General features: G+C 38.0%; 3 protein-coding genes and 1 non-coding gene across 8 annotated transcripts; 3 read left to right on the top strand and 1 right to left on the bottom strand.

Annotated features, from left to right (window-relative positions):
* Positions 1-513: 513 nt before the first annotated feature.
* On the top strand, positions 514-2873 carry mcat (malonyl CoA:ACP acyltransferase (mitochondrial)). Of its 2 annotated transcripts, XM_087785875.1 has the most exons (5): positions 514-1043; positions 1679-1766; positions 1839-2056; positions 2154-2291; positions 2521-2873. In XM_087785875.1, exons 1-5 carry the CDS (start codon positions 633-635, stop codon positions 2800-2802), a joined length of 1137 nt encoding a protein of 378 aa, XP_087642001.1. In that variant the 5' UTR covers positions 514-632; the 3' UTR covers positions 2803-2873. The 2 variants fall into 2 exon arrangements, with proteins under 2 accessions (XP_087642001.1, XP_087642000.1); XM_087785874.1 differs by having other exon boundaries at positions 1679-2056.
* A 34-nt stretch (positions 2874-2907) lies between these two features.
* On the bottom strand, positions 2908-5648 carry bik (BCL2 interacting killer). Of its 2 annotated transcripts, none has more exons than XM_087785877.1 (6): positions 5577-5648; positions 5465-5493; positions 4627-4729; positions 3678-3824; positions 3491-3593; positions 2908-3357 (listed from the first exon to the last, which is right to left on the bottom strand). In XM_087785877.1, exons 3-6 carry the CDS (start codon positions 4719-4721, stop codon positions 3247-3249), a joined length of 456 nt encoding a protein of 151 aa, XP_087642003.1. In that variant the 5' UTR covers positions 4722-4729; positions 5465-5493; positions 5577-5648; the 3' UTR covers positions 2908-3246. The 2 variants fall into 2 exon arrangements, with proteins under 2 accessions (XP_087642003.1, XP_087642002.1); XM_087785876.1 differs by having other exon boundaries at positions 2921-3357; positions 3491-3605.
* A 258-nt stretch (positions 5649-5906) lies between these two features.
* Positions 5907-11533, top strand: ttll1 (tubulin tyrosine ligase-like family, member 1). Of its 3 annotated transcripts, none has more exons than XM_087787333.1 (10): positions 5907-6269; positions 6889-7006; positions 7105-7313; positions 7387-7567; positions 8087-8224; positions 8295-8403; positions 8479-8622; positions 8741-8827; positions 9011-9174; positions 10218-11533. In XM_087787333.1, the coding sequence occupies exons 2-10, from the start codon at positions 6894-6896 to the stop codon at positions 10345-10347; spliced, it is 1275 nt and encodes a 424-aa protein (XP_087643459.1). In that variant the 5' UTR covers positions 5907-6269; positions 6889-6893; the 3' UTR covers positions 10348-11533. The 3 variants fall into 3 exon arrangements, with proteins under 3 accessions (XP_087643459.1, XP_087643458.1, XP_087643457.1); XM_087787332.1 differs by having other exon boundaries at positions 6886-7006; XM_087787331.1 differs by lacking the exon at positions 5907-6269 and having other exon boundaries at positions 6880-7006.
* On the top strand, positions 9562-9648 carry trnay-gua (transfer RNA tyrosine (anticodon GUA)). Its single transcript is given in 2 exon segments — positions 9562-9598; positions 9613-9648. It is a non-coding gene; the product is annotated as a tRNA-Tyr (tRNA).
* Positions 11534-11803: the final 270 nt, after the last annotated feature.

Here is an 11803-nt window from a genome sequence, read left to right as displayed (position 1 = left end):
ACCATTATGTTCTGGTCCGGATAAGTCTCTTGCCTGAAGGGAGCAGTTTGAAGAAGGGGTGTCCTGGGTACGAAGGGTCTGGTACAATCCTGCCTCTATTAACCTGCGTCTTGGTCATAAATGTAGTTGTAGGTTTAAAAAAAAAGTGATAACATTTTAATTATATCACCATGAAACTCGCCCAATAACGTTGCTCAACTTGCTCAGCAAGCACAGAGAATACTGCTTCATAAACACACATTATTGTTGTGAGTTGCAGCCATGTGTGTTCTCCATATGCATGTTGTACTATAAATAACAAGTTTGTATATATATATATATATATATATATATATATATATATATATATATTTTAAACATGAACGGCTCGTATAATACATTTATAAACAGTATACACATGGAAAAACAAAATCTATGTGTAGTACACCTTATTGTCCAAAGGGGACAATGTCGCACGAATTAGCAGAAAACCACCCGGAAATAAGCACGCGATTTACCGATATACAAAAACCATGGCTGCCCCCGTAAGCATGCCGAGCGATCAATGACCCTTGCTTTAAAAATATATATATTTAGAAGTTTACATTTTCCTCTGGCTGACATTTAACCGATAAAGGAAGTGAAAGGCTGCCATGATGATAGCAGCTTGTACACGGAAGTTGAGGCCACAGCTGGTCCTGTCAAGAAGGTTGTTCACGAACCAACAAGGTCCAGGTGAGGGAGAGGATTCTTCTCCCTCGGAAGATGAAACTAACCCTCTGGACGAGATGCAGGGTCAGAGGCCAGCGAAGGATCCGCATGGCCGGACCGTGTTGCTTTTTCCCGGACAAGGCAGCCAGTTCGTCGGGATGGGTCGTGGACTTCTGCGGTATCCGAATGTCAAAGAATTGTTCTCTGCTGCTCGAGAGATTCTGGGCTATGACCTGCTGAAGCTGTGCTTAGAAGGACCCAAGAGCGAGCTTATGAAGACTGTTCACTCTCAACCGGCGGTGTTCGTCACCTCCCTGGCTGCTGTCGAGAGAATAAAGGATGAAAATCCGCAGGTGGGTAGAGAAGTTGTTCATTCTACTTTAGTTAAAGTAAGTAAGTAAGTAATTTTTATTTGTATAGCGCTTTTCCAGACCAGGGTCACAAAGCGCTTAAACAATCAAAACAATACTCAATAAAGTATACAGTCCAAAGGGCAAGATAAAACTAATAACACAACAGGAGTTCCAGAAAATCAAGGAAAAGCCTGAACAAATAAAAACGTCTTAAGATGTTTCTTGAAGGAGTCAGTAGACTCCATCAAGCGCAAAGAGAGAGGAAGATCGTTCCAAAGCTTAGGAGCAACAGCCTGAAAGGATTTCTCTCCTCTGGTTCTGAACCGTGTGCGTGGAACCACAAGTAGATTCTGATCAACAGACCTCAGAGCCCGAGCTGGGTGTAAGGCTGGATCAGATCAGATCTGTTTCTCTGATGGAATCGTACGTAAATACAAGCAAATTTACCTCCACCCACTGATCTACTTCAATGAAAGCGAGATCAAACTGCAGAAAAAAGGAAAATTAACTCAGGTTTTTAACTCTGCCCCAGTAAAGGGTTGTAGCCTGCCCACCAAGTTGGTATGCTTTTTATTTCAAACAACTTGTGAAGATGGAACAGGTCATGTGTCATTCACTCCAATTTTTTTCTCCAGGCCATCGAGTCTTGTGCTGCAGCAGCAGGATTCAGTGTTGGAGAGTTTGCAGCTCTTGTGTTTTCTGGTGCAATTACTTTCGCAGAAGGTAAACATGACCCCACCCCCCACCCCCAAAAAAAAAGTTTTAATACTCAACACGCATTTAATTTGTCCTCAGCTCTTTTTGTGGTGAAGGTGCGAGCTGAGGCCATGCAGGAAGCTTCGGAGCGGGTCAGTAGTGGTATGCTGTCCGTCATCGGGAAGCCTCAGGCTCGGTACAAAGAGGCTTGTGTGCAGGCTAAAGAACACTGTGAACAACTGGGTATAAAAGAACCCGTCTGCACTGTGGCTAGCTATCTATTCCCTGATGGAAGAGTCATCGCAGGACACTCGCAGGTAGGTAGCGCCCGTGTTGATCCTATATAGATTTTTTAAATTGTAACCACATTGTATAATTGAATAAAATATTTATATCTCTGTGTTGTTCCTGCAGGCCTTGGAATTTCTAAGTCAGAATTCGAGAGGTTTCCACTTCATGAGGACTAAACCGTTGTCAGTCAGTGGGGCCTTCCACACTTCGCTCATGGAGAGTGCAACCGAACCGCTGAGAAACATTCTCAGGCAGATAGAGGTATCCAAGATGCATGTTTCATGAAATTTTCAAGGTGTAAACTTTTATAAAATGAAGGTAATGTAGGTTATTCTCAAAACCCTGTGGCTCAGTTATTTTAAAACTGTATTATGAATATTGAAAAAGCCTTAGAGCATGTTCATGTCGAACAAATGTATTGGATTATCTGGTCTAGAATGTGGGAATATGTGATGTTAATCTAGCTGCTATTTTCATTTTTTTAAATCAGGTGAAGCGTCCATTGATCAGGGTTTACTCCAACGTGGACGGGAAACGCTACATGAACGAAAAGCACATCCAGAAGCAGCTGGTGAAGCAGCTTGTGTCGCCGGTGAAGTGGGAGCAGACTCTGCACGAGATCTACCAGAGAACAAAAGGAGACAATTTTCCTCACACGTACGAGCTCGGCCCCGGGAGGCATCTGGGGGCCACGCTTCACAAGTGCAACAGAAAAGCTTATACGTTGTACTCGAATGTGGATGTCACCTGTGACACAGAAACTCAGAACTGAAATGAACTTGTATTACACACTGGCTCCTGTGGTTGCTTTGGATTACCAATAAATACTTTTTATAACGACAATTTTTTTTTTTTCCAAACGTTTAATTGTCATAAAAAAAACTTGAACCAACACAGAAAGTCCAGCTCCCCTTAATTAAAATATAGTAAAGCCATAGGACGTTTTCTTCTTAGACCAGTAAGAAGATCATCAAGTAGAAAAAATCTGCAGACTAGAAACACTCCAGTGGGAAAAAGTGGATGCTACAATACACTGGACAACCCCATGATTTGTTGTTCACGGTCATAAAATACCAGTCATAAATTTAACATGGAAAAACAACAACAGAATTAAAGGTAAACAACAAAAAAACTGCAATTTTCTCCTTTTCTTTTTTGAATATAAAGGTAAGCATAAAAAATATTAAAAAGAATGACTTGTAACCAACAATGTGTTCTAATCAACCCACATGACACCAAATACGGTAAATGCAGCCACCAGGGCGGCAGTCATGAGGACGGCCCGGGTCCAGTCAGTGCAGGCGATCGGTCCAAACATTTGAGACGCCTGTAAAAAGATAAACAATCATGTTTTTTATTATAAAAACATTTAAAACAATAATTATTTTAACTTTTTTACTTGTTATAATTTTAATATAAATATATATACTTTTTAAGATTAGTAAAACAAAAAGAGTTACCCAGACAGCAATGGCTTTGGATCTTTTGAATCCCTTTCCTTGTCTAGAACCAGCCATCCAAGCTTTCACTGCAACATGCAAACCATGGCACCCCCAGATCGGACTGTGGACGTCCCTGTTAGATAGTCTGGATTTCACATCACTCAGAACAATCACAAGTATTATTTTTGGGGGCTGTTTACGGTACCAGTATATGGTTCTGGTGAAAGCACGGGCAGGTCTGAGCATGTGCAGTGGTGACCGGTGTGAGTGTCTGCCGGTCAACTCTCGATCCATTTGGTCCCCAATAGCAGCCAAGTGACGACCAAGAACCCGTGCAAATGAGTCAGTGAACCTGAAGAAAGTATAATAATAATTGAATTAAAGATAATATTAATTGTCTCTTTTTGCCACTGAAAAATGTCCATACATTTTTAAGTTAAATGGATATAGTCACTTTCTTCATTTTCAGTTTAGTGTTACCTATTATTCAAGGGATATTTGTAAAGTTCACAAATATTTAAATAAAGCCAATTATATTTTTTAATGTTATTAGATAAATGTTTTCTCTTTTTGTACCCTTGTGTTAGCTCAGGTCAAAATCCCTAACAAATGTTTGTAGTAACCCTCTGGTCACCTTGACCCTGAGATAACGCAAGGGTTAAAATCAACTTTAAACATGTTTGTAATAATCTATCAAAAATATTTAACTACTAAATTGTCTTCCATTACTCCTTAAGATGTGTAATTGATTTGTAAATATCTATGTTTTTTACAGCTTATTTAAGCCTTATTATGTAATCACACCTATATCTGTATATAAATATTACATGTGCTCTCTATTTATTGTCTGCTTATGTATCATTTTTAAAATGACCATTCACTTTTATTCTGTAAATCTAGTTAAAACTGTTATTTTATTATATATCACTATAATTATTTCTATCTATATTTCTAATTTCAAATTTGATTTTTACAATATTTTCGAATACTGTCTTTGTTTTGTTCGATTTATGGAGTTGTCAATGGGTAAATATTTTATGACGAGATAAAGCTTTATGATAAAGAGATCCAATGACGCAAAGGCCACATATTGTTTGCCCCACCATATGTATCTATTTATGTGTTACTACAGTATATTTAACGTATGACTATACCTGAGGTTGACATCAAACATGGCACTGCTGCTGGCCTCACCAGGTCCAGCCTGGGGAGTCACCACACGGCTGGGCTGTCTCGTTTGTTCCACCATCTTGTTATCTAAAAAAAAAAGTCAGGTAGAATGCAAATAAACCACCACGACACGTGACTCACTCGTGTGTTATACCAGCCTATCTCAACGATCAGACATAGGCTGTGTAAATACTGGGGTCATGTGACCAGCTGTGTAACTAGGAACAACACGGAGGTTGATGAAAACAGGCTTTTCTAGGTTTTCAAAAGGTACTGTCTCCCAGAGTGGACGATGTTTACTGCCAAGAACAAAGACATGCAACGTCAAAGAAACTTCTAAAATCCTAATCTGGCCGTTCCTTTATTATTTCAACTGTATTTAGTTTTATTTCTCAGACAATACTCTGCACTGAAACCAGTTCATGTTGTTGCTTCTCTCTTGTGTCAGATGCAAATTCACCATTTCCATAAAACAAATCAACCCAACTGCTTATAACACACAACAAATTAAGTAGCAGGAAATGCATGAGACCCAGTCTGATGAAACTTGTAATCCTTTTGTGTTTAAAAATGGCTATTTACATTATTAACTTAAGAAAAACTGCTTTACTACTCTCTTCAGATTGACACAACAATGAGATGACATCACATCTTTGACCTTCAGGCCAACAAGGTCATCAAGAAAATCACGTTTTACTAAATGACGCACTCACAATATCACCAATCCGACTTCTCACTGCTTAACATTATGAATAGATATTTTTACTGTTATAAACTTCCAACATGTGGAGCCTGTCCACAATAAATACAAAAATAAATTACCTTATTTGTTGATTAAAGTAGACGCCGCCCTGTAATACACAAAAACACATAGTTTACTATGTTAACTGGAGGATAAATATTGGAATAATTTGGGTTTGTCATCTGCACTCACAGCAGCGTCCTTTAATCTCGTCGTTCTTCAGGTAACTGCCGCTGACCACACCTTCCACTGCAGTTCAGCACCATGGTCTCTAGGGGGCGGCAAAATGAAATCCGTTCCTTTTACACCACAATCGTAAAAGTTTCTTGTCGTCCTGATCATGTATATTGATGGATATATTTAGCTTACAGTAAAATGTTTGAATTGTTTAATTACAGTTTGAATTGAATATTTATGTTTAAAAATAGAAGTTCATGCAGACCTGCTACAATGACGTCACTGCTGTTGCTAGGTTATTTCAAACATAGATAGTCAGGAAACAGCCTGCGGCCATAGAACTCGGTCATTTTGGCAAGAAATATTTGATTCATTGTACTTGTTCATTTTAATGTATTTTTTTCTGTCCCGTTAGTAGCAAGTTGCTAACAGAGACTTTTATTGTGAAGTGATGGGAATCGACGCTCCAGCTTTACGACGCCTGTGCGGATAAACGCGAGCCTCCTCCCAAGTGATGGAGCCCCGGCTATGGACCGCATTTGTGCTTTTTCTATAGAGCTGAAGAACATGTTCGGTCCTGGTTCTCGTCTCTGGTCCAGCACAGTCGCTGTCATGGACGTGATGTGACAACCGCCCTGCAGAAGCTAACTGCTAACTGAGCTAGCTTGACTGATGACTGGCTCTGCTGTGACATTCATGCTCAGGAAGGTAACACAATATATTTTATTATTATTATTATACCGATAATTCCTTCTGAAGATCACACCTGTTTTGGATTATTTTTTAACAATTTTAACATGTCAACTACATTCTTTATGGTGAATTTTTCTTTATGGCTTTTTGTATATGAAAAAGTTCATTTAAAAAACTACAATCATTTTAGTAAAATAATTTGTCAATTAAAAAAACAAGTTTATTAAATAGATAAAGACATACTCATTACTTAATAAATCATCTCATGGCGAAATGTGTTTACTGCTAACATCAAACATAACATATTTTTGTTTTTCAAAGTGTTTATAGAGTTATAATTCACACACAAATCAAGAGTTATTTAAAAGGCATCCATACCTGATCGATTATAAGGAAAGTAAAATAATAGAGTTGTCCGTTCATAAACTTTTCTAAGAATAATGAAAAATGTAAAAAGACACACAAGTTAAAAACTTAATGAAAGAAAAATATTAATGCAACACCCAGTGGTAAGTGGAACGTTATCTAGTCGACATTTTTTTTGAATAGTATACGATTTATCTCTTAGGGAAATCACTCTGTTCATCTTAATGAGTAAATAAATACATAGTGTTTTCTTCTTCTTTGGAAGAAGGCAGCATGGCTGGGAAGGTGAAGTGGGTGACAGACATTGAGAAATCAGTGCTCATCAACAACTTTGAGAAGAGAGAATGGATCCAAGTGACAGAAAACGAAGACTGGAACTTTTACTGGTATGTCTTTGTTTAGTAAGTCATGAAAAATAAATGTTTCAAGAATGTTTGTGAACGCTGGCTACTAACACTTGATACTATGATCTGAACGCCTGCAGGATGAGCATCCAGACCATCCGGACTGTGTTCAGCGTGGACACCGGCTATCGACTGACGGACGAACAGATGGTCAACCACTTCCCGAACCACTATGAGCTGACCAGGAAGGACTTGATGATCAAAAATATCAAACGCTACCGTAAGGAGCTGGAAAAGGAAGGCAGCCCTCTGGCAGAGAAGGACGAGAATGGAAAATACACCTATCTTGGTAACTGTTTGAAGCAATCGGTGAATCGGTGTCACCATTTCTCCTCTGATAAATTTCTCTCTTTGTGATTCAGATTTCGTTCCTGTGACTTTCATGCTCCCTGCCGACTATAATCTGTTTGTGGAGGAGTTCCGCAAGAACCCGTCCAGCACCTGGATCATGAAGCCCTGTGGCAAGGCTCAGGGGAAAGGAATCTTCCTCATAAACAAACTCTCGCAGATCAAGAAGTGGTCCAGAGACAGCCGCACCTCTACGTGAGCTCATTTCGAACTTCTTTGAGTAACAAAGACACATTTGTCTTATGAATGTGTTCTTTTGCACTGTGATTAATATACTTATTAGTGTCTGATAAACACAGAGATTTATCACCCTTTTTTTTATTATTGTACAACAATTTATCGACGTGTCTTTTTATCATAGTTATTTAATTTATTATCTTTCAATTAAGTGTAAAATAAAAAATAAAAATGTCATCAGTCAAACGTCCTCCGCAGTTAAAAAAAACAAAGATTCCGGCGATGACTTAGTATGAGAGGATACCATCGACTCCAGCATTATTTTAAGATGATGTTTCATCATATTTTGGATTCAAAACAAACAAAAGCATTTACAACTTTGTAGAGTCATGCGGTTCTTAAATTGTGCAATACTACAAAGATGTTGTTGATCCTGCAATAGGCTTTGGTATTGTTGCCTTTGTATTGTGGTTCGACAGATTCCTGCCAATGCACACCCCTATTTATAAATATAAATCAATATGTGTACCCTTTTAGGTTTGTTGCCGCCTCAAGTGGGAAGGAGGCGTATGTCATTTCCCTGTACATCGATAATCCTCTGCTGATTGGAGGAAAGAAGTTCGACCTGCGTCTCTATGTTTTGGTGACCACGTACCGCCCTCTGAAGTGCTACATGTGAGATTGCAGCTTGTCAAAATGTCTCCCTTGAGCCTGTGAACAATCATTGTGGTCTGTTTTTCCCTAGGTACGAGCTGGGTTTCTGCAGATTCTGCACCGTCAAGTACACACCCAGCACCAGTGAGCTGGAGAACATGTTTGTTCACCTCACTAATGTGGCCATCCAGAAACATGGGGTATGAGTTTATATGTTTTATACTGTAAAACTTCACTTCAACAGCTTTAGTGACTTTAATTTGTTTGTTTTTTAGGATGACTACAACCATGTACATGGAGGAAAGTGGACGGTCAGCAACTTGCGCTTGTATCTAGAGAGCACTAGAGGGAAGGAGGTGACCAACAGACTGTTCGATCAGATCCACTGGATCCTGGTCCAGTCGCTGAAGGCAGTGGCAGTAAGTGAACACTGAAAAAAAACATTATTTTTATTTTATTTATTCAGTGGGAAGACCAATCTCACCCTCTAATGATTCAGTTTAATTCCAGTGAACTGTATTTCTGTTTCCCCTCCAGCCGGTGATGAACAACGACAAACACTGCTTCGAGTGTTATGGCTATGACATCATCATCGATGACAAGTTAAAGCCATGGCTGATCGAGGTATTGCTTTGAGAAATCCACGTGACATGTTGCACAGCTCAACGTATTATTTATACACTGTAAAGACTCGTACTTATAATGATATGTGTGGTTTCATAGATGAGTAAAAGAATAAGAACGTAACGGTAAAATAAACAAGATACGTACACAAAAGGGAAATGTGGCTTCTGTGTGACACACCAGGTCAACGCGTCTCCCTCGCTGACCTCCAGCACAGCCAACGACCGCATCCTTAAATACCACCTGATCAACGACACGCTCAACATCGTCACCCCGAACGGCGAGATCCCCGACTGTCGCTGGAACCGCAGTCCTCCTCGAGAGGCTTTGGGAAACTATCAAGTCCTGTAAGTAACAGAGAAGCCTGATGTTCTCATGGGAATTGATAATAATAATTAATAATTATTATTTAGATTTGCAGGTTGTCATTTCTTTGCATCAAATAATCACTGTACTGTTGCTTGTGTAGAAAATAGCCTTAATCTATTAATGATGAAAGATACAATTGACTCTTTTCTCTTTATAGTGACTGATATTTGACAGGAAATGCAAACCAGAGCCATCAGACATTTATTTTTAAATTATTTTTTATTGTCATTGACTATAATCGTTACTAATAGGACAGTTAAACAATAATATACATTAGAAATGTAAATGTAGGTGCGAACAATCATGACAATAAAGGCGTTTGTTAGTTCAGAATTATTAACGCCAGGGGTCGGTAATGCTGCATACCTTCGATAGCTCAGTTGGTAGAGCGGAGGACTGTAGTGGTTGTTTCAGACATCCTTAGGTCGCTGGTTCAAATCCGGCTCGAAGGACTTTTTGTCAACATACGTTTTATAAATAATATTTTTCACTCTTATGTATATTTTTAGTTAATTATTTTTATAACGATCGTTTTCGATCTTTAATTTAAAAAACCAAATGTGAATCTTAATATAAGAATATTTGAAAAACGTAAGTTGCTGATTTAATCGCACTCAACATCTTTATTCTAAACGTTCATTTCTTGCGGGACAAAAAAGAAGTGAACGACTTTAGGTTCTACGATTTATTTATGCCTTTTGAATTTGTGTTCTTTTGGTCATCGTGAAACGATTTATTTTCCGCTATAGATTTTCACCACTAGATGTCACCCTATCCCTTCGATAGCTAGAGTTGGTAGAGGACTGTAGTGGATATGAGGAATTTTTAAAAGAAACATGTTTTTTCAGATAAAATATTTAACATTAATGTCTATAAAGCTTTGTTGATTTAAATTAAATGTGTCTAAATGACTCTATACGATTTTATTTAAAGTGTCAAATCATAGCAAACTTATCTCTGTGTGTTTTTGTTAAGTCTTGTTTTGTGTTCCTTTTCAAATGCATTCTTTCTGTTCCACCAGGTATGACGAGGAACAGGCTCACAGCGAAAATGCTGAGCGGGATCTCCGGAGCCGCTCGGGTCAATCCCTGGGGTCGAAGGGCACCAAGGGGGTAACAGGCGTTCGCTCCACTGCCACTACATGGAAGTGAGATGGGACCACTGCCCACTCTGACTTCCTGTACAAGGACATTTTCACCAAAGGAAAACAGAGGCTTTTTTTTTTAAGGCCTGATAAGTTATTTTAAATCTTAAGTATTAATAGAAAGACTTTGATTGATGGTGTAAAACCAAAGGTTTGCATGAGTAGGTGAGAGAGCCTGTGTCCACTTACTCTTTTACTTGATGAAATAATTGATTGTTGATTTAATAAATCAGTTTTACAGCAGCAACCTCTTTACAGAAACACACGTGAAAACAGAATGTTGTTACGAAAGTCAATTATTTTAATTTAAGATACAAAAGATGGACCTTGTATTTTGCCTTTTACTTGAATTAATATACATTGTTTGGATTTAGCCACTTTACTTTACGAAGTAATCTTGACACTGTATAGCTTTTTTAGTTTAATTTGATATACATTTTTTATTAGCCACTATATTTTACAACGTATTCTTAAGATTGTATGGCTTAAATATTGACTATATAAAAAAATAATTTCTGCTCAGAGTAGGGAACAGGATAATATTATTTCTAAATGATAGATTAGGGGTTTGATAATATGACATTTTTAATATTGATAATTAATTTTGTTTTCTGTTTTTTCAGCAGTGTAGAGTAGCTTAATTTGCAATTCCATTCTGATCGACAACACAAATCCTCTCTTTGGACGAAGGAGCAGAGAAATATAGAATTGTTTTGATGGTGGATTTAGCATGAAGTATCAGTTCTCCTGATCTGCAGCCCTTCGTGTTGCATTTAAAAGCTCTGCCACTAACAACCACTTATGGACATTTGGGCTGCAGTTGAGAACGTGGATTTAAAAGGAATGCATGAACATTTTTGGTGCTGACAAAACATTTGACTTTACAGGAGTGATAAATAATCTAATTATAGTTATTATTGTTAACATTATAATAAGATAAAGTCGTGATTATTATGCAGAGTCTCTTAGAAAACAGACATTTTATATGTGGTTATCATATGAACTGAGAAAGTATTGTATTTACAGTAGAAACTGTTTTTATAGATGATTAAATAAAATCTTTACATCTGTGTTTCGTCTGAGTATATTACAAAGGTACCATTTTAATTGCATTTAATTATGTGTCGAGAATGTATGCATATGTTTGTCTTGTTTTCAAATACAGCATTAAAATGTCTTATGCACCCCTTTCATCTCTCGTGTTCATTCAACTACTAACACACAGAACTCCCGTAAGTATAGTTCCATTTTTTCGTCAGGTGATTTTCTTCAGGAACCTTTCGATGGGTCTAATCTACTTGATGATCAGATTAATCCGAGGTCAAGCTTTTAAGGTAACTGACCTTCTGGTTTGGTTACCATGGTAACAGAGTGGGTCTTGACTAGTACTTGTTGTTTAACTCTGAAAAGTTGTGACCTTATTAAAGTTCACCCCTTGGGTGTTTGTTTTTTGTTATAAGTGT

Source organism: Callionymus lyra, chromosome 3, assembly GCF_982586985.1.
Source record: "Callionymus lyra chromosome 3, fCalLyr1.hap1.1, whole genome shotgun sequence".
NCBI lineage: Eukaryota > Metazoa > Chordata > Actinopteri > Syngnathiformes > Callionymidae > Callionymus > Callionymus lyra.
This window is presented reverse-complemented; position numbering and strand designations above follow the sequence as displayed.

What these genes read in the sequence shown, in the direction of transcription:
- ttll1 (XM_087787333.1), top strand. Translation starts at nt 6,894, where the DNA reads ATGGCTGGGAAGGTGAAGTGGGTGACAGACATTGAGAAATCAGTGCTC. An exon ending in AGTCGCTGAAGGCAGTGGCA is followed by an intron (nt 8,623 to 8,740) that starts GTAAGTGAACAC and finishes TTTCCCCTCCAG; the next exon opens with CCGGTGATGAACAACGACAA. An exon ending in TAAAGCCATGGCTGATCGAG is followed by an intron (nt 8,828 to 9,010) that starts GTATTGCTTTGA and finishes GTGACACACCAG; the next exon opens with GTCAACGCGTCTCCCTCGCT.
- mcat (XM_087785874.1), top strand. Translation starts at nt 633, where the DNA reads ATGATGATAGCAGCTTGTACACGGAAGTTGAGGCCACAGCTGGTCCTG. An exon ending in TCATCGCAGGACACTCGCAG is followed by an intron (nt 2,057 to 2,153) that starts GTAGGTAGCGCC and finishes TTGTTCCTGCAG; the next exon opens with GCCTTGGAATTTCTAAGTCA. An exon ending in ACATTCTCAGGCAGATAGAG is followed by an intron (nt 2,292 to 2,520) that starts GTATCCAAGATG and finishes TTTTTAAATCAG; the next exon opens with GTGAAGCGTCCATTGATCAG.
- bik (XM_087785876.1), bottom strand. Translation starts at nt 4,721, where the DNA reads ATGGTGGAACAAACGAGACAGCCCAGCCGTGTGGTGACTCCCCAGGCT. An exon ending in ATGTTTGATGTCAACCTCAG is followed by an intron (nt 3,825 to 4,626) that starts GTATAGTCATAC and finishes TACTTTCTTCAG; the next exon opens with GTTCACTGACTCATTTGCAC. An exon ending in TTCACCAGAACCATATACTG is followed by an intron (nt 3,606 to 3,677) that starts GTACCGTAAACA and finishes ACTATCTAACAG; the next exon opens with GGACGTCCACAGTCCGATCT.